At 45.5% G+C, this 21,455-nt stretch overlaps 1 protein-coding gene across 6 annotated transcripts in view; it reads right to left on the bottom strand.

Moving 5' to 3' along the window:
- Positions 1-699: 699 nt before the first annotated feature.
- Positions 700-21,455, bottom strand: part of Dcp1a (decapping mRNA 1A) — a 68,357-nt gene continuing 47,601 nt past the window's right edge. For 4 of the 6 annotated variants that reach the window (XM_004864334.4, XM_004864335.4, XM_013065383.3 and 1 more), the window contains 4 exons: positions 17,045-17,803; positions 12,460-12,525; positions 9,303-9,521; positions 5,005-8,988 (listed from right to left, as the gene is read on the bottom strand). In XM_004864334.4, coding sequence (XP_004864391.2) covers positions 8,908-8,988; positions 9,303-9,521; positions 12,460-12,525; positions 17,045-17,803 — 1,125 coding nt within the window. In that variant the 3' untranslated portion in view covers positions 5,005-8,907. Of the gene's footprint in view, positions 1,998-5,004; positions 8,989-9,302; positions 9,522-12,459; positions 12,526-17,044; positions 17,804-21,455 lie in introns of those variants that run through there. The other 2 variants (XM_021244017.2, XM_087181539.1) reach the window with 2 other exon arrangements.

Here is a 21,455-nt window from a genome sequence, read left to right as displayed (position 1 = left end):
CACACGTGGTGAAGTAGTCCTTTGCACCCTCCCTTGTCCAGTCAGGGAGCAATGCTACTGTCCTCACCACAGCTGCCACTCGTGTTCCGACGGTCGGAGGAGGGGACTAACAAGCGGCCTCTGTGTGTGCATCTTCCCGCCAGCCGCCCGCATGCTGTGTCCCTTCCCCTGACAGTCCGGGCCATCCCTGCACAGTGGCCCCCCACGCAAGGATTCCAAGGCCCCCTGGGAGCTCTCCTGACCTCACCTCTCAGGCTGCAGCGGGAAGAGCTCTTCAGCCAGGCTGTTTCGGTGAGAGCCCTGGTGAGTGGCTGAAGGCCTGGGCTGGGATGATGTGTCTCACTCCAGGTGTTTCCGTTCCTGAACAGCCCCGGAGCCGTAAGCTTTTCAGTGAGGTGGAGGAGATGTCAGAGTGAAAACTGAGAATTTGTGTAGCTGTGCCCAGGCAATTATGGATTTTAGAACATGTCATTTTAATTTCTAATTATGTTATTTAAAACAATTTTAATAACTAAATAAAAGTATTAAACATATTTAAAAAATTCTTTGTGGAGCCATCGGTTATATTCTCTATAATTCTAGGGAAAGCATGGAACCTTTGTTTAAAAAGGGGGTAAGGTGCCTGCTGAAGGCCTCTGGGATGGAATGGCATTGAACAGGCCAATTGCTGGAAGACCGTTGCAGGAGTTCTCTGCCCCACTCAGAGGGCCAGGGTGGACAGGAGTCAGGGAAGCATACTATGTGAGCAGGATGTGGAGTGGTGAGAGTCAGCTCTGTTCAGGCAGGACATTACTTGGAGGGGCAGTGTCTGGGGTGGAGACACGTCAGAGAAACAGGAAGACAGGGCTCGGGAGCAAATATGTACAGGGGTCCAGGTTCTGCACCGGCTTCAGAAGTCAGGGAACTGTGCCCAACTGTCTGAGACCCCGGGGAAATGCACTGTGGTTTGCTAAGGTTGAGGCATAGAGCTTTGCCAGGGCTCGGCCAGTGCCAGATCTATAGTTCTGGGGTGGAAACGAAGGATCTAGTGGTTTCTCTGGACCACAGCTGCCTTTCTGGCTTTAAATTTTTGGATCTGAGAGCTTTTGGGGCTCTTTACAGGCTGATGGCCTGATGCTAACCCAGTCACAGCAGTGTACTTGTCCTTCTCCAGGGCCTTTTTTTTTTTTTTAGTCGGGGATTTAGCTCAGTGGTTCCACTGCCTCTTTTCTTTTTTTTTGGTACCAGGAATCAAACTCTGGGCCTTGTGCCTGCTATGCAGGCACTGTGCTGCTGAGCTATGTTCCTGACCCTTCTGGGGCCTTTTCTGAGGCTACACTCAAATAATCTCCCTTCCAGAGGTGTGGAAGGGGTAGAGGATAATGCACATTGAGCATGATGGAACTCGCTTCCTCCAAGTCATTCTACCTCTAGTTGTAAGAAATCTGGTACCGCCTTTACTGTTGGCTACGTTAGCTAGGGAACCTGAGCTGTAAGGTGTGTAAGGCTCTCCGGGGGCCTGGGAGCCCAATCCCCTCACCTCTGTGTATGCAGCTCCCTCGGGCTCCCTGTGTCCTGTGAACTGACACCTTTCTTCTCACCCAACTTCATTCACCACTGATCTAGGCCTTTCAGAGAACAGCACCATTCATGTCCCCTGTGACTGTCCCCAAGCTGCACTGTGTGAAACACGGAAACATAAGATGGGCCAGCATGTGTCTGATTCACTGACTGTTTATTGCTGTTGTTGCTCCCTTCTGCCTTCCATGGAAGGTGCGTTTCCCTCACAGTGACAAGGTGGAGGCCTGATTTCCAGCTCTTTTTTCTTTTTCTTTTTTTAGTACCAGGGATCGAACTTGGGTCCTTGCACTTGTGAGGCAGGCGGCAGAACCATCCAGCTCTTTTTTCAGTTGGAGACTGGTTGGGTCCTGAGAACTCTAATAATGCTTTCCAGAAGTCTCAGTAGTCTCTTATTCATATGCTCCTTATTCAGAGATCAGATGTTTAGCCACCAGGATCTGTAAACAGGAGTAAAAATGTCATTAGACATAATCAAAAAGCTCTAAGCCCCATCTGTCTCATGTAGAGAGAAAACTGCAGCTCTTACCCTGGACCCACAGACCTTAGTTTTTCACAAAATTCACAAAATGAACCCAGGTACCAGAATTCCTTTTTTTTTGGTTTGCTTTGCTTTCTTCCTTTTCTTCTTTCAGTATGTTTGCAATGCATAAGAAATACATTCTTTGTGGGGAGCTGGTAATGTATCGATTGCCTTTTGATCTTGAAAGATGAAGAGCAGCAGGTGAGAGGCAGACTATTTTAGCTGTCTAAAACAGTGGCAACGTGAAACCTCAAAACCCACAGAAAACAGTCTAGAATAATCTATTGTGGAGGCAAGAAAGGAATTCTTGACTGGACTTGGCTCTGGGTCTTTGATCCACCATTGGCTTTTTTTCTTTTTTCTTTTGGTGGTACTGGGGATTGAACCTAGTGCCTTTGTGCTGAGCTACATCACCAGGCCCCATCTCTTTTTATTTTGTGTTACAGGACAGGGTCTTGGTAGGTCACTAAATTGCCCGGGATTGGCTCAATCTTGGCAATCCTTTCTGCCTCAACCTCCTAGAGTACAGTACTAGGTGTGCATTACCACGCCTGCCTCCACCACCACAGCTTAATATGCAATTTAGTCACTCTCAGGCACAGGAGGCTGAGGCAGGAAGATCGCAATTTCAAGCCCAGCCTGGGCAACTTAGTGAGAGATATCCTGACTCAAAATAAAAAAGGGCTGGGGATATAGCTCAGTGGGAGGCTCTGTATGTCCTGGGCTCAATCCCCAGTACTGCAACAAAGTAAAACACACACACACACACAAGAGCAGAAAACACTCTCAGCTTTAACTCCCTTCTCCCTAAAATAAGCTATGTGAGGGTCAGGAAAATGGGGCAGCAGGTCTGAAGTGCTGAGTATGTATGCAGCAGCAATGATGACTAGGGTGTAGGTGACGTCAGAGCAACAGGTCTAAAGTAGAAGGTGTAACGAACATTTTAAGACGTGCATTTGGAAATTACCGCAGTTAGCAATGTCAGGGAGGTAGTCTTAAATCTTTTTTCCTTACACTTTTCTCTTATTTCCACAGTTGTTTTGCTTTTCTTCTTACCATCTTAGACGTCTGCCCTATCAGCAGTTAGATAAACAGGAATTGAGTGAATTTGGGAAATGACTCAAGACAGTTTTGGTAGTGATTAGAATTGCACCCTCTGACCCTCAAGCAGTAAATGAGTCTCCTGAGATGTGGATGTTCACCCGTGCGAGCTACTGCAGAGTAAATTATTTAATAGACATAGGACTCAGGCTTCCATCTCAGACTCTCTGCTGCCTGGGACTGTGCTTCCTGGGAATAGGCTGCCCGGAAAGGATAATTCTGTGTCCACTCCACTGAGCCATGGGTGCCCACACAGCAGCCAACCATCATTTCTGGGTGTGTCCGAGGGTGTTTCTGGGAGATTAGTGTTTGAATGGGCAGACTGAGTGAGGCAGCTCTGTCCTCACCAAGGTGGAGGACATTATTCAAGCCCTTGAGGGCATCAGAACAGAGAGGAGGAAGGTTGAGTTAATGCCACCTGACCAGCTGGCACATCCCTCTCTGGCTTCATGGCTGCTGGTTCTCAGGCTTGCTAGCCTGGTGCATAATGCACACCACTCAGATTTCCTGAGTCTCCAACTTCCGGACAGCAGACTGTGGGACTTCTCAGTTTCCACAGTCCTGTGAGCCAATTCTCCGTAACTGCTAGATTTTACAGAAGACAGTTTGAGCTGAAGTCCCACACTAGGTCCAACAGACCAAGCCAAAACTGAGTCAACTCATGCTGAAGTTCCATACCAGCAAGCCAAATCTAGCCCCCAAACAAAACAAAACACCAAAACACCAATAAGCTGTTTATTTGACCTTTAGAGAAATCAAGAGAAATTCTTAAATAGGCAGTTTTGTCTCATCTGCTTTAACTATTGTAAGTTACAAAAAAAAAGGAATGGTGAAACAACCAATCCAACTTTATTTTGTTTCTGCTTTCCTCAGCCTGTTTCCTGCTATAAAACCAAGCTCTTGGCAGATGTGGCATGCCCCTGTCACCCCAGGACTGAGGGAGGCTGAGGCAGGAGGATCACAGTTTGAGATTTGAGCCCAGCCTGGACAATTCCGCAAGATCCTGTCTCAAAAACAAAACAAAAACAAAATCCCAGACCCCAAACCCCAAAAGACAAAAACCAAGAAAGATCTGGGGATGTGAGGGCTCTGGGTTCGATGCCCAGTAATCACAAAAACCAGCCTGTTAGCTGGGGATTTAGCTCAGTGGTTCCGGCGCCTGCCTTGCATGCGGAAGGACCTAAGTTCGATTCCTGGTGCCAAAAAAAAAAAGAAGAAAAAAACAACTCGTTAAAAGAGGCTGGCAGGGTAATTCCGTGCGCAGCATGTGCTTAGCAGCATATGCAGGGCCCTGGATCACTCCTGCACCAAAAACAAAACAAAGAAAAAAATGAATAGAATGAGATGTTGCTGGATTCTAGACTTAGAAATAGTCAGTAGCCAGTTAAGATCCCTAAATTCAATTTGTTCTTTTTTCCTTCTTTCCAGTCCTGGGGATTGAAACTTCACACTGGGCTATGTCCCTACCCTTTTTTTCATGTTTGACTTTGAGTTGGGGTCTTGCTAAGTCACTAAGTTGCCCAGGCTGGGCTCAACCTTGTAGTTCTCCTGCCTCAGCCTCCCAGTGTGATAGAATTATAGGTGTGCCCACCATACCTGGTGGAATCCCACCTTTTGGCATGGTAAATCTGTTCCTATACATCTGTAAGGATGCATCTCTTAGTGCCTCTGCTTCTCTGGAGAACCTGACTGGGAGGGTGGAGTTTTCTCTGCCCACCCCATCCCATCTTACCACCGTGGAGCTCTAGAAAAGTGCAGCAACTTACTCAAAGGTTCCTAGACCTACAAATTACATAAAGACACAATGAACATTTAGTACGTGCTAAAACTGGGTTTCGGAATTTTATTAAAAAAATATATTTGCAAACATATAAAATTTAGGATGAAAAATGCTCATTTTAAAACATGTAATAACTTAATATTTGCAAACATACACAGATGGTATAAAATCCATACCATTAAAAATGTTAATGATGCAGTATCGTGCTCATGAGACAAAAACCTTGCTGTCATTCCACAGCGTCTTGTCCCCAACACTGCAGGGAGCTGAGAATCCGGTGTAATGGAGTCGTGAGAGCCACGTGGCCAAAGCAGTGATACAGAATAAAAAGACCATTTAGAACACATATTTTAAAACACGCATTTCCTAAGGATTCACACAGATAAAAGGGAAACACAATTTTGCATTTTTCCCACTTCAAAGTGATAGATATTGCATCTTAGCATTTTAAAGAAAGATGTCAACTCCAAATCTGAGTGAGACTTTGCACGTACCTCTCCTGCTGAAATCGGCTGAAAAACAGGGCCCTTGAGGCCTGGCTCACTTATGGCAATGTTCTCAAGCACAGCTTTTAAAAAGCCTCTGTAAGTAGCTTTGCTCTACTCAGACCCTAACATGTCAGACAATGAAAACACAGGGCACTACTGCTTCCAGAAGGTACTCTGAACACAGATGAAGAAAGCCAAAGGTAGGCAAAGAAACACGCTCCACAGTGAACGCAGCAAGGGTGCAGGACACGGGCCTGCGACCCCTCAGTCCTTACTACGCAGGGGGAGCCCACTTGTGCCTGTGCCACCTCACTCCTCCCCCAGTTACTGTGATGGCTGTTTTTTAAGCAGTTAGGCACCCTCAGATTCATGTTGCATCATTAGTAATACAACGGCAGTTATGGCCTCTACTATCAAAAGGAGAAAAATTCAAACTACATTCTTTGGGGAAGGAGAGTAATAAAGCTGCAAGGTTTAAAACAATTTACCTAACAGTGGATTTGCTGGGGTTTATAATGTCCACAAGAAAACATAGGCCAGAAATAGAACAAACGCTTGGACATGCAAAATCTATCAGACACATTCTAACTTAAGCCTGTGCATCCTCCTGGAGAGAAGTGCCCAGGCTGACTTGAATTCTGAACAAAACACCACTCTGTCCAAGGTAAGCTGTGGGCATTCCACATGCAGGCTCCATGAAATGCTTCCCCTGGTACTGATGGTCACTTGAAAACTTAGGACCCAAAGTCAAGCAGGCCAACTTGTACACCTCACAAATCCCAGGAGAGGTGTGCAAGAAAGAGGAATAAGGCCGTCTGGGAGGTACACAGGTCTGTGTGGTATTTGTGCCAATTAAGACATCACTTTACAACATGAAGAGCAGCGCCACCCACTGGGGATACTGTCACATACCACACTCCGGCTGCTCCTAGAGCCTACACGTGGACTGCAGAGGCTAGGGGGCTGGGTGCAGGTACAGTGGACAGAGTGGGCTAAAGGACGGTCTCCTGGGGTTCTGCAAAACCTAGCAAGTAGCATCTCCATGTTGGTGTCCACTTCCGTTCTACTAAGTTTCCAGTAAAGACATGGCAGCAATGCAAATGTGCAACCTAAGCTAGCATGAGGTTCTGGACAGCAAGCCTGAATGAGGAAAAGGCAACTGAACTGTGACTTTCAGGCCAGGCTCATCCGACTGCAAGTACCCAGGACTGGCCTGGCTCTCTGGGGACTCATTCTGGCCTGAACTTCCTGGTAATCATGACCACAAACTTTTGGCTTCTGAATTTGAAGTAAATACTTTGAATATATAAACTTGGGAGTTGAAACAGGTTTACCCTTTTCAAGTCTCCATAACTTGGGCATTTAAAAAGTTTACTTTCACTCGAAGGAAGCCTTATCATAGATTTTCTTTTACTGTCTATCATATTCATTCCTAGGATTAAAGGGTGAAAATTAACAGACTGATTACAGACCCTCTTTAGGGTATTCTCTTTTTACTCTCTTATATTATTAAACACACTCAAAAGCACCATTTAAATCCAAATGTCTATTGTAACGAGAATCCCCTGATTCATCTGTCTACTAAAGCCCACTGAGACTACACTTGGGGCATGATCAAACCTTCTGGTAAATTCATTTTGTGAGAAAGCCACCTGGCTTTTTGGACTGCATCTCCTGGTGTCAGCAACACTCCTTATCCTACCACTTATCCTATCTTACTGTAACTTTCTCTTTCCCAGATGCTGTATGAACAATTCATTTTTGGTTGCTGAGTTTATACACTATCTTTGAAAACAAATGACCCCCAATTGAGTAAGAAAACTTATAAATTTCCCTGAATTCTACACAATTCACACGTTAACTAGGCAGACAGCAGAGAAGACACTAAGCTGCGCAGAACACTGTCTAGGAAGCCTGTTTAGACCAATAGAAGCTAATCAAATGAAGTATTCTTTACGCTAAAAACTAAGACCGAACTAAAGTAAGTTCGTAATTCACAAGTAATTTCCTAAAATTTCAGCAAGAAAAAAACTCCTACAGATCCATGATTGAGTTACCATTAAAGCTTAAATGACTGTTCCCAAGGAACCACGACATCTGACAGCATTATTCACAGCTAGCCCTTGTGATAGCTGGTTGGGCCAGGTGGGTTTTTAGCCCTCATGAAATAGTACTTGGGAAGGTAAGCAGTGCGTCTTAACTGGTCAAATGCTACAAAATGACCTGTATCTTAGAAACGCAGACACTCATTCAGAGAAGGTCTTAAAGTTGCTATTGCTGAAATAAATCAAAATCTACATTAAGATATTGTTGAGCACCATTCCATGCCATAAAGGAATAAATATATATCACGGCAGATCAACAGCAGCGTAACAAAGCATCTTCACGCGTGTCCGTGTCCACACTTTGGGCCGGGAAAGTGCTCACAACCTGGGGGTACACTGGTGGCATTCTGAACCTCACACTTCCTTTCAAACTCTGTATTCTACAACACAGTAAGGGCAGTGTGAGTCACAGCTCCCTTTTCTGCACAGCTTTAAAATGGTTCTCAGTACACTCGAGGAATGGAACCAGAATGGCCTTGTCGGATTGGTCCACTGGTCCTTTTGTCAAAGTGTTAAGGAATACAATTAACAATGACTTCTAACTGTGTTTAGACAGAAAAGGAAAATAAGGCTGTGCTTCTCATACAAATTTAACATTTCCAAAACCACTGGAAAGTTTAACTTAAAATGAAAATTTCTGGTAGGATTTGAGCATTCCCAGCCCCAGCCTGTTTCAAATTTCGTATCACTACAGATCTCAGAAGGCCCTTCTTCCACAGTAACGCTGCACTGGTGCCTGCATTGGTGCCTACTGCATGGCAGGAGTGGGGACACTTAAAAACAAAGCGCAGGGAAATTTCAGAATTTTAAAGGCCCAAATGGCGGCACACATATAAAAGACTTCACTTGAACAAATCATTCCTAATTTATCAACTTAAACTCTGATCCTTTAAAACCTGATGCTACTTTTAGAACTGATGTCTACTCTGCTCAACCCTTGACCATCAGCCTAATGCCGATGAGTCCAGTGCGTGGGTCGGGCGGTGGTGTAGGCTAGGCTGAGCTCTGCTGCCAAGGCTGGTGACTACTCCTAAGATCGTGAAAATGAAAGCAAGCTGAAACCAGACTCCCTATTCCACACACACTTCCACACAGCTGAGGAAAACACCCATGGAACACAATGGTCTTTTTGTTGTTTTGTCAAAATAAAAGTCTGCTGGTGATGCTTCACAGCGAAACCTCCATTATCACCAAGAATGTCACCGGAAACATTCTTAAGGACTGAGTCTCTTTCTCACGGGCTGAATTTCAGAATTCTCAAAACTCCCACGTTCTATTTAGAAAGACGTTTCCATGATGATGCCTATTTGTTTTTGAGGTTGACTCTCTGCCTTCAGGTTTATCCCACTCCAGTCATAGCTTGTGGTTGTCTTTGTTCTTGGTCAGAACCTGCAGGTAAGCTTCATGAAGTGTACTGAGGAAGCTGGGATCATTCTGGAAGAGATGGAGAAGGTAAGGACATCAATATCGCATTTACCTCATCAGAACTTACTTCTTTGATAACAGGAACAAATTGTGTAAATGACTGGTATAACTAATTTACTAATGACCCAAATAATCTCATCATCCAGAGACAGTCATGATTAACAGTGTGGAGTTTACTAAGTTATTATTCCACCTGGAGCATTAACTTACGAAGAGAGAAACATTACTCAAAGGTAGTCTTCTGAATTTGTAAGAACTTATAAAATTAGTTTTCTTTTATTGAAGAATTAAAAACATCAAGACTATATGGATAGTCTACATACCTTTATTAGATGTATCAATGTATCTTGGAGCTGAGACTTGCTGAGAATAATGGAAGGCTTTCTCTGATTTTCTGGTGTTCCAATGGTGAGGGGAGAAGGGGAGCTTGCTTTCCTTTCAAGGTCTGTGGACCTCGGAACAGTCTGCTGGAAAACACTTGGGGACAGCAGGACTGAAGATACTGCTGTGGTCGTCGCAGTAACCAATGGAGGGCCTGCAACCTGTGTGGGGGGCAACGGTCCTTTTGTATCACGTGGAAGCGGGCATCCAGAGCAGGGGACATCTGATACCAGGCACTAGCAGTATGAGGGTAAAGCACACAGCACTCATTCTATCCACTCCCCTACTTCCTTCCTCCTCCCTCCCTCCCTCCCTTTATTCCTTGTATTGCTGGGGATTGAGCCCAGGGCCTTCTGCATGCTAGGCAAGTGCTCTACCACTGAGCTACACCTCTAGCTCCCAAACACTCTTTTGGATTCAGAAAAACATTCAGTAGAAACATTTGAACATTTTAAGCTGGTCACAGTGGCGCACATCTGTAATTCCATCACTTGACAGGCTAAGGCAGGAGGATCACTGGAGTTCAAGGCCAGCCTGGGCTACATAGAGACCCTGTCTCAAAAACAAACAAAGGGTCGGGGATTTAGCTCATTGGCACCTTGCCTGCCTCCCAAGCAAAAGGTCCTGAATTCGATCCCTGGTACCAAAAACAGACAGAAAAAAATAACAATGAAGAAACATTTGAACATTTTATATCTGGTTATGAAGCTCCTGTTAGCTAAAGGATGAACAGCCCACTTATGGAAGAATGCCCTAGGGCAGAGACGGTGAACCTTTTAGAGCTTTCAACAGTAACGAATAGCTGGCTGGAGCACATGTGCCACAGGCTTGCCACCACTCTCCTAGAGTCATCAAGGGAAGCCAAATCCAACCACTGCAAAAGGTGGTTATGAGAAGTAACAGTATGGCATGCACAGTGAGAACAATCCTATGATAAAAACAAAAATTCCTTGGGGATGGAGCTGAGGAAATGATTGGACAAACATATGATGAAACTGTTAACTGACTGAATGGCTTATCCCCGTTTTTTCCTGGTTCAAGGGATTGAACCCAGAACCTTTGCACTAAGCTGCATCCTCAGTTCTTCCAATTTTTGGAGACGGGGGTCTAGCTAAGTTGCCCAGGCTGGGCTCAAACTTGGGATCCTTCTCCCTCGGCCTCTCAGAGCACTGGGATTACAGATGTGTACCATCACATCCAGCTGGCCTGCTGCTTCACCCAGGGCTGTTAAATATTGTGTTAGAACTCATAAAAAATTTGTATTTTATTGTATGTAAATTATAATAAAAAGAGACACTAAAAATTAAGTTCTGGGCTGGGTGGGATGTAGCTCAGTGGTACAGCACTTGCCTTGCCTGTGCAAAGATGGCCCTAAGTTCTAGTATGGGAAACAAAAGCCAGCTAGTTATATAAAGACAATATTTCTTAAAAAATACAGCTAACAACAACAACAACAAAAATACAGCTAACATCTACCTACTTCCTCCATTTAGATGTGCTTCTATGCTAATTACAGTTAGCAATCAAAATACACTAAACCAGTATTGTGGGTATTTTAAATAATTCTCACATTGGATAAACATTTCCTTCCTCTCTTCTTTTTTGGGGGTGCTGGGGAGTGAAGCAGGGGAGTGAAGCAGGGGCTTGGCACATGCTAAGCATGCGCTCTATCTCTGAGCTCTTCATCACCTCCTCTTGTTCTTCATCACCTCCTCATTTACCAATGGCAAAGAGCCTGCCAGAGTTTTATTGGCTCTGGTTCTTGATATCTGGGCCATTTATCTTGTTTTCTGGTGCAAAACCAGGTGGAGCTTTTTGCTGGTCACCACAGAACAGGACAAGCCACCCCAAACCAGGCAGAAGATGGCTTTAACTTAAACTTGAGACTCAAGGTGTGTACACGCTCAAACACAAAAAGGAGTGTGAAATGAAAAGAACTGAAAAAAGAATGTGGATTTCAAGGTTGGAGGGTGATGGAGGGTAGGGGACAACATATGTAAAAAAATGAGGCCTAAATAGGACACACGTGTGTGTAAATACCGAATAGTTTCTCTAGTGTGAGAAACTGAAAGTGTAAATAAGGATTAAAATGATTAAAATGAATAACTGATAATCTGAAATAGGAAAAGGTCCAAAGGTGTAGGGATGATGGGAGGGGAAGGGGAAAGGAAAGAAGGGAAAGGAAAAATTATGAGAAAGAAAAAAAATGGAAACGAAGTCTATGTAAATAGGGAAGGGGGGGAAGGGTGCACAGGTAACGGGGAAAAAAGAACTAAGATACATCATATGTTCAGGGACAAACACCCAATGATAAATGTAAACGTACTGTATACCTAAAATGTACCAATTAATATATAAATTAAAAAAAAAAGAAAAAAAGAAAAAAAGAGGCCTAGCCAGGCACGGTAGTGCAAGCCTGTAATTGCGGCATTGGGGTGGCTGAGGCAGAAGGATCATCTTGAGTTCGAGGACAGCCTGGGCTACATAGTGAGTTCAAGGCTGACCTGGACTACATAGTGAGTCTGTCTCAAAATACCAAAAATGAAGAAGAAGGAGGCCTGAAAGGATAAACAAGGGACGGAGTACTATAGCCTGGGAGGCTTCATCATCACAGCAAGGGAAATGAAGGATTGTGGCAGGATTGTGGCTCTGCCACATGAAGCCATACAGCTCCTCCTGGGCAACGGAGATCTTGTATTTAGAGAAACCAGGTGAGATAGGTGTGCAATCCTGTAATTCTGGCACTTTGGGAGGCTGAGGCAAGAAGACCATAAGTCAAGCCCAGCCAGGACCACTTAGTGGCTTAGCAAGACTCTGGGCTAGAGATGTAGCTCAGTGTGAAGGCCCTGGGTCCAGGCTGACCCTGCCCTCTGTGGCCTTCAGCCCGCCCCTCTCCAGTTGGGAAAAGATCCACACAGAGGAGGACGAGCCCCAGAGGTCACAGCAGTGAGCTCTACCTGGGGAGCAGAGTGGCCCGGCCAGGACGGGCATCTGAGATGACCTGGCCTTGAAAGCTAAACTTTCTCACCAGGGTGATAATAGCTGACCTCATATTCAATAGAACTTACAATGTATTCTTTAGGAAAAGGGAGCTCTTACCGTGATGGCACTGATTAACGCCTTAGGCTGGGCAAATACCTCAGGGTCCTGGGTTTGCTGCACAGACTGAAATATTTAATGAGAAAAGGTTAACAGATGTAGCACATTTCCATTAGGATTTCCTGATAACTGGTGACAAATCTAGGTTAGTCATAGGGATCAGTCGTCAGTATTAACCAGTTCCAAGGGTATGGCGGGAAAAGGCTGACAGGAAGGAAGGGGGCATGGGCAGAGCTGGTAAGGCTCTCTGAAGAGAAAGCTGAAACCTGAGTTTCTCAAAGGAGCCAAGGACAATCCAGGCCAAGTTTTGCTGCTGAGTACCGATGACAGATCTTGGTAGCCTGATGGACTTTTTTGTGTGTGCTGGGGATCAAGTTCAGGGCCTCACACATGCTACAGAAGTGTTCTACCGCTGAACTACATCCCCGACCCAGCCTGATGTCTCCTGATAGTTATTTCTACTTAGGAGGCATTGAACAGCCTTCACCGCAGGCACATCTCCACATGCTCAATTTTGTCCTCACACACTGGAGAAAGAACTTGTTGTAAAGCAAAACACGAGAACCCAGAAAGCATCAGGTCCTAACATTAGCTACTGGCACATAAATCAGACAGTGCAGGTGGGTGAGTGACCCTTCGCAGGAGGCATGCCAGAGGAGGGTGTCATCCTCCAGGCCAGAATCTGGAGAGGACTCGGGCCAGGACTGCTGCTTGTGCTTGCAGAACTCGGGCAGTGGTATTTTAGGGACATGACACTTAACGCTGAACACAATGTTCTCTTTTTATACTGCAGAAAAGGTAGAGAATGACAATGTAATGATGAAATCAGGGTACTGAGTTTTTTCTTTCTATACAACCTGTCAAAGGAACGAAAATATCCCACTAAGAAACAACACAGTCCACTGTCATCCTTCTCACCCACCGTAACCCCCTTCCTCTTGGGATTGAACCCAGGGCCTTCTTACTGAGCTACATTCCCAGTCCTTTCAACATTTTTTACTTTGAGGACAGGGTCTTGCTAAGTCACTACATTTCCTAGGCTGGGCTTGAGTTTGTGCTCCTCCTGCTTCAGTCTCCCAGAGTGCCAGAATTACAGGCATGCATCACCAAGGCTGCAATACACAGTAATTCTTTTTTTCTTTTTGCGACAAGGTCTCGCTATGTAGTTCGGATTGGCCTTGAACTCACTACGTAGCCCTTGGTGGCCTCAAACCTTGTGGCGATCCTCCTGCGTCAGCCTCCCAAGTGTTGGGATTACAGAATACACAGTAATTTTGATGAGTTTTTCTACACAATAATATTCGGTAAAATGTTAACCATTACTCTTTTAGAGTAGCAGGTTCTATTCCCTTTCAGGTCTGTGTGATCTTCTAAGAGTCACCTGAACTCAGTAATTTTCTCATTTGTTGTTTTTTGGTACGGGGACCAAACTGAGGACCTTGTGCTTGGCAGGCAGACGCAGTGCCACTGAGCTACATTCCCAGCCCTCATTTTTCTCATTTGTAAACTCAGCAAACTTATGAATTATGGTGAAAGGTAAATCTTGTCTTATTCTTACTATTCTACCATTTACCTGTCCACGCTCCCCAGTTTAAGCTCACATCAGCTTAAGCTTGGATGACTGCCACAGCATCTTTCCTCAGAACACATCGAAGACTTTCCAGGGGTGAGAAAACTCAAATTCCTTCAATTAAACCTTTAGTCCTGCTCATCTCCCAGTATTGGGTCCCCCAACTTCCTTTCCACAGCACATCCATCTCACTGTAGCTTTTTGTTTTGTGTTTTAGTGCCGGGGATTAAGCCCAGGACGCTGTCCGTAGCAGACAAACACTACCCCTGAGCACTGTGGCCAGCCCTCATGCTATAGTTCTCTAAGTTCGCCAAATGCTTTCTCATCTCCGAGCCCGGCATATGCTTTTTGTTTCTTTTTGGCCTGGCTGAGGGGCTGCTCCCTGTCTACACACCCAAGGCCATTTCTGGGAGCCCTGGAAGCACAGGGTCTGGGCCTCACATCCCTCTGAGGTCCCCACTGCTGCACAGGTCTGAGCTGCTGGCAAATCTCTGCTCCTGAAGCCACTGTGACCCAGCCAGGCCCAGCGACAGACTTGCACCTTCTCCAAACAGCTTGTTCCCCAGATGGCAGTGTCTGCCATCAGTCTGCTGGACAACAGGATTCCTTGTGTGTTTCTGGCCGAAGCAGAACTTGGACGGAAAGGGCTGCAGGACATCACGAGCAGTGGTGGCAGCTGGTAGCTTTGTCCAATCGCACGGCAAACTGGGGTTGCCCAGACAAGATGGAACTCTCCCAGTCACCCACCAGGACACAGAGGACACAGGGACAGGGCCTTTGCCATCCTGCCAAGCCTTGGCTGACAGGGGCCCCAGTCACTGAGCCCCTCACCACAGGCGAGGCCCAACAAGGGCCAGTAGGAGGTGAGGAAGGGGAGACACCAAGGTTCGGCAGGTGCGCTTTCGCTCACCCTGTGCCGCGCATAACCAAGTAAGGGTCTGGCATGGGAGAAGCAGGCTCAGCCTTCACCAGGGAGGGCCGGCTGCCTCGGCCTCGTGCCCCTCAGAAGTACAGCGGGGCCCTCACCTCCCTGAGAAGCCTCCCTGGACTGCTTTGTTTTTTTCGGGGTGGGGGGGGGAGTACTGGGGATGGAACTCTGGGCCTTCACTCACACTGCGCTGCACCCATCTTTTTTTTAATGTTTTCATTTTCATATTTTAAAAAATTCATTAAACTTATTGGTATTTTAGGTATACAATGAGATTCATCATTGGAAATTTGCACCTTTATATGATGCATCTTGGTTCTTATTTTTTCCCCTTCCCCTGCCCTCCCTATTTACAAAGACTTTGTTTCCATTTTTTCCTTTTCTCATATTTATTCCTTTCCCTTCTTTCCTTTCCCCTACCCCTCCCACTTCCCCTTCAGGCCTTTTCTTATTTCACATGATCTATTATATATTTTGATCCTCATTTACACTTTGAGTTTCTCACACTAGAGAAACTATTTGGTATTTACACACGTGTGTCCTATTTATTTCACTTAATAGTATGGTCTCAGGCCGGGGATTTAGCTCAGCAGCACAGTGCCTGCCTGGTAAGTGCAAGGTCCTGAGTTCAATCCCCAGTACCAAAAAAAAGAGGATGGCCTCCATGTGCATCCATTTATCTATAAATGTCTCTAGTTTCCCATTTTTTTTTTTTTTTTTGGTACCAGGGATCGAACTCAGGACCTTGCACTTGCAAGGCAGGGAGCAGAACCACTGAGCTAAATGCCCGGCCCTAGTTTCTCATTCTTTATGGCTGAGTAGTACTACATTTTATTTTATTTTAGGTACCAGGGGTCGAACTTGGGTCCTTGTGCTTGTGAGGCAGGCAGCGGAACCATTCCATTTTATTTTTTTAAAAAACAACTTCTTTATCCAGTTTCCAGGTGAAACTTAGGATGTTTCCAAGCTTTAGCTATTACAAACTGTGCCGCTATGAACATGGGTGCACATGTATCACTGTGGTATGATTCTTTTAATTCTTTGGGGAAGATCCCCAGCAGGGGAAGAGCTTTTAATTTTGACACAGGGTCTCGCTAAGTTGTCCAACTGCCCAGGGTGTGGAACTCTCCGCCCCCCTGATGCATATGCTACTCTCTCCTCAAATACTGTTCCCAACACTCGGAAGGTGTGCCTGTCTTCTGAGTCCTTAGATTGCAGCTGAAACACCAGCTTCCTTAGGGAGCTTTATTTGACTCGTCTCTGGGTCTGGGATTCTCTTATGGCGTTGCTGGCATAAGGTAGGCAACTCAAGAGTGCTAAGGAAGATGGGAACAGGCCTAGCTTGGAGTAATCTGGGTCTATGGTCTTGAGACAAATGAGGATTCCTAAAAATGTCAGACTAAAACAAACCTAAAATGGATACCTGGCTAGGAAAATAGTTTCTTAGCTTTTATCACTTGAAATAATCTTGGTAAGTGAATTGATCTATACCACTTACCAATTACAATGAGCTCACATAGCGTTTCTTACCCCTGCCATGATTTGGATCTGCAATGTCCCCCAAGGGCCACAGTGAAGGCTTGGTCTCCAATGCAGCCATGTTCAGAGGTGGGCTTTTGGGAAGTGACTGGGTCATGAAAGCTCTGATCTTATCAATGGATTAATCCATTAATGGGTTCACAACTGAATGAACTATTGGGAGGTGGCAGAAACTGTAGGAGGTGGGGCCTAGTTGGAGCAAGAACAGTAGGTCACTGTGGGCATGCCATGGAAAGGTCTACCTTGGCTGACCCCTTCCTTGTTCCCTCTCTACTTCTTGTTTGTTTTTGGTACCAGGGATGGAACTCAGGACCTTGTGCTTGCAAGGCAGGCGGAACCACTGAGCTAAATCCCTGGCCCAAATCTTTCCTTCTTTAAACTGATTTTCTCAGGTATTTTGTCACAATGACAGCAACCTAACCAGCACCTTTTCTCCTAGCCATGATATACTTCAAAAGAGAAAACTCTCTGCACAACTTGGCTGTCTCCTGTCAGCCAAAAACAAGGTTCTGTCGTTTTGTCCCACCCACCCCACCCTCCTGCCTTACCTGAAGGGGGGCCAGGCCCATGCTGCTCAGGGAGGCGGCGGCTGCTGCCCTTGCTGCTGCCACCTTGGAGGGTGGCTCTGTGAAGCTCTCAGGCGTGGCCAGCTGACCAGCTGCTGGAGGAAAGCTAGGTGCGACTGCACCTTTCCCAAGCGGCTGTGTCTGCATTTGGTCATGCTGTGGAGTCAACCTGAGTTTCTGGAGAAGATCAACGCTAGGGAGGGATGTGCCAGCTGTGTTCGTCATGCTCAGTGGGGGCCTGAAGGGGCTCTGGCTGGCAATTAGACCGGTGTGGCTGAGCTCAGGGACTGGCTGGTTCAGGAGTGGAGACCTCTGTCTAGGCGTGGTTTTCACTCCTTGCATTATGGTGCTATTTCGAGGTAAACCAGGGACAATTTGTGGAGTAGCAGCTTCGGCTGGCAGAGTGGGACTGAGCACAGGGCTCAAGGGGACCGTGTAGCTTGGGGCATGCCTCTCACTAGACTGTGTGATTGAAGCTGGAGTGATGAGCACTGGGGTGGAGACTTCAGGCTGGACTGCACGGTGAGCGGCTGAATGGACACTCAGGTTTTCCGGCTGAGCAGCTTCTCCGGAATGCTCAAAGGGAAAGGGTAGGAAGGAGCTGGGTTCTTTCTGGGAGGCATCTCCTGGCAGCTTCTCTACTTCTTCTGAATCCAGACTCATCACTGCTGGTTGTTCCTTTGGCAAAGAGGTTCCAAATAACTCTTCCACGGTCAGATGTTTATGTCCAGATGGAGCAGACTGAAGAACAAATCAAACCACCCAATGAAAGAAATCTCTGGAGGGCCGGGGATTTAGCTCAGTGGCACTGCGCCTCCCTTGCAAGTGCAAGGTCCTGAGTTAGATCCCCGGTACCAAAAAAAAAAAAAAAAAAAGAAATATCTGGAAACTAGTATAACCAAACTTCTTCATCAACCAAGAGTCCTTTTTATTTTTTGACTCAGTGTCTTGCTAAATTGCCCAGGCTGGCCTCAAGCTTGTGGTCCCACTGCCTCAAGCTCCCAGGTAGCTGGGATTACAGGCATGCTCTAGCACACCTGGCTCATGATTTATGTATTTTTACTGTTCCTGATAAAAAGTTAGCATTGTACCTCAGGGACTGGGTCCCAAATACCAGAAAATAATTTAAATCATTTAGTAGCAGAACTTGCCCCTTCCTACTCCCAAATCACAGAATCCCTAAGAAAGCAAAGCACTGCTGGGTATGGAGTTACATGCCTATAATCTCAGCTACTTTAGAGGATGGGGCAGGTGCACTGCAAGTTTCAGGCCAGGCTGAGCAAGTTAGTGAGACCATGTCACAAAATAAAAACTTGAAAATGTGTGGGGAAGGGGGGAGTGGGCATATAGTTCCATAGTATACCATCTGCCTAGCATGAATGAGGCTCTGGTTTTGATCCCCAGTACTGAAAAAAAAAGCAAAGAGTTCAAATCTGAAAATTTTAACTTTACATACTATTTCAGTATGTTTATCAACACCATTTCAACCATGATTATTTTTTGAGGTGAAGCCTTGCTATGATGCCCAAGCTGGCCTCAAACTCATGATTCTCCTACTTCAGCCTCCAAGTAGCTGGGATTACAGGTGTGCACCACCATGCCTGGCCACTGGCACTATTCAAAGGAAAAATATTCATGCTTTTCCCTTGTGAGCTTTTCTGTCCTTTAAGCAGTATTTCTATAGATACCATTTAACTTACATTTCCTGAGTGCTTAGGTTACCAGGCCCTGCTCTGACTTGAGCCTAGGCTAAACAAGCAGGGAGTAACAACGTGACCCCTCACACAGCTAACATTTTGTGGGAGAAAGATCTAAGTACTTCAAAAACACAAGTTTCTTTATTGTTTCATTCCTTGAATGTGCATTTAATTTTTTTTTTGGTACCGGGGATTGAACTCGGGTCCTTGCGCTTGCGCAGGAGGCGGCAAAATCACTGAGCTAAATCCCTGGCCCTGTGTATCTAATTTTTAGAATATGTTTATATTGAAAAGACTAATACCATGAAACACACGATTTTCAGAGAATCAGAAAAGTTTGTAAGGCCCTAAAGCACCCTGCACTTCAAGGTATGATCTTATTTCTATAGGAAAACAAACTCATTTTTTTCTGAGCAAAGGTTTGTTTCAACCGTCTGAGAAATAATCATTGAGTCCAGGAGGTGCCAGGCAGTGTGTTGTGATCATGAGGTGGAGAGAGGAGGCAAGGACAACTTGGTGCCATGGGCGCCTCTGGGCTCCTCTGGGGCAGAGCTGGAGGGGCCCACAAGAGGGAAGGATGCACCCCAAAAGAGGCCAGCAAACTGAGGGGAGCTGGCTGGAGAGGCTCAGTGAGAGGAGATGTGATGAAGAAGAGAGAAGCACTGCAGAGTTTCTTAAGACACGCTGGGAATCTGGACTTTATCCATATGGCAATGGGGGCAAGTTCAGGGAAATGAGCCATTCATGCTTATACTTTAGGATGTGTACTTTAGTGGCCACAGAAAGACAGACTGGGAGGGTAAGACTGAGGAGAGTCTGTACTATGGCCATAGCAGAGAAGATGAGAACTGAGGAGTTAGAATGGAAGGAATCGATGGCTAGGCACCTAATAAAGTGGAGGCAAAAGCATACCCTGGTATCTGCATACTAGGTAGTGGTGCCACTGTGTAGGCAGGCAAGCCCAAGAAAGGGCTCCAGCTGGAGAGAGGGAAGGGAAACTGAGGTGAACTGGGAACACATCTGAGGCCTTTGTGGGACATGTGGAACTTGGAGTCACTGATTTGGAAATTATTAAAAGACAAAAATGGTCACACAAGTTCCAAGAGCAAAGGCATTTCCTCAGGACATTATAGGGACAAAGCATCAGGACCCTACCAAACACCAAGAGGCAGGCCTTGAGCAGCATGGACACTGCCTGGGTCTACTTCTCTATAGCAGTGCAGCCCGGGGAGTCATTGATTTCTGACTCTCAGCTCTTCTGTGAAGCAGGGAGGGCTGACGGGAGGTGGACTGTATGGAGCCCAGCATATAGGAAGTGCTTGTTTCATGTTAGCACTTGTAATATCAACAGTAGAAAGCATACTCCTCCAAGACAGGGGCTGTCTTTCTTGTTTATTCCCTGATCCTTGGTCTCCTTCTTCCTGGGCACGGCCACCTATAAAACAGTATCATGACCCAGTACCACAGACCCAATAAATGCTCCACAATGCTCTCCCCAAATTCTCCCAGGGAAGAGGGGTTAGCATGAGGAGAGAGGAGCTCTCTGGGTAAGGGATCCCCAAGTCAAGGGAAAGGAGGCCAGCAGCCAAGACTAATGATGCAGGGGTTTTACATGTTATGGGAGTGTCATTTTAAAGTTTTTCTCCAGGGTAAGGACAGTGTCATCTTTTAGGTGAGAGGTAGGAGGGTAGGTCTGAACAAAATGCAGTCAGTGTGAAAACAACTGTTGTGGAGGAAGAGGCAGAAGATTCCTTCAGTTGTAAAAGCTATAGTTTCGTATCAGACCATTTTATCTCAGAAAATATTCAATAAAGAGAACTCTGTTAATATATATATATTTTGTACCAGGGATCGAACTCAGGTCCTTGTGCTTGTGCAGACTGTTAATATTAAAAAAAGCTAACATAATATGTCTTCGCAAGTTAATGTGACAAGAGGCTTTCGTTTAAGTGAAGAACTTCTCAAATGGCAAGTTCAGGCCTCTACTAATAATGCTATGGTAAGACAGTAAGACTATCTGTCATAACACTCCCTAGCACTTTAAAGGATTTTTCAGATTCAGAATTTCACTTCAGATCTAAAGCAGCACCAACAATTAACTATAAACTGTGGATGTAAAAAAAAAAAAAAAAAACCTAAGGATTTTATATGGTTTTAATTTCCTCATACTTTCATGTCTGAAAAAATTGTAGCGCTTAGGGTCTACATTAAACTTATCAATTCTTAGCAATGAATAGGGAAAGGGAAAGTTCTACATTCTTTCTATTTAGTTACTAATCTGCAAAATGGGCACAAACTGTGGCAGATATTTCATATAACTGCTGTGAAAATTTCATTTTCAATATAATGTCTACTGTCCAACAAACATTCAATAAATTGAAATCAGCCTACTACTATCACAAATATTATAGTCTTTTTTGTTTTTGGTGCTGGGGCTTGAACCAGGGTCTCATGCATGCCAGACTACTGCTTTACCATTCAGCTATATTCCCAGTCCAACCATACAGGCCCTTTCTTCCCCCATGGTACTGGGGATGGAACTCAGAGGCCCTCCCCTTTACTTTCACTTTGAGGGAGGGTCTTGTTAAGTCACTAAGTTGCCTAGGCTGGCCTTGAGCCTGTGATCCTCCTGCCTCAGCTTCCCAAAGTGCTGGGATTACAGGTGTGTGCCACCATGCCCAGCTACCACACAATTT

Source organism: Heterocephalus glaber, unplaced genomic scaffold (genome assembly GCF_053883595.1).
Source record: "Heterocephalus glaber isolate CG9 unplaced genomic scaffold, H.glaber_assembly_v1.0 deba00001472, whole genome shotgun sequence".
Lineage (NCBI taxonomy): Eukaryota > Metazoa > Chordata > Mammalia > Rodentia > Bathyergidae > Heterocephalus > Heterocephalus glaber.
Note: the sequence above shows the minus strand (reverse complement) of the source record. Positions and strands in the feature narration are given on the sequence as shown.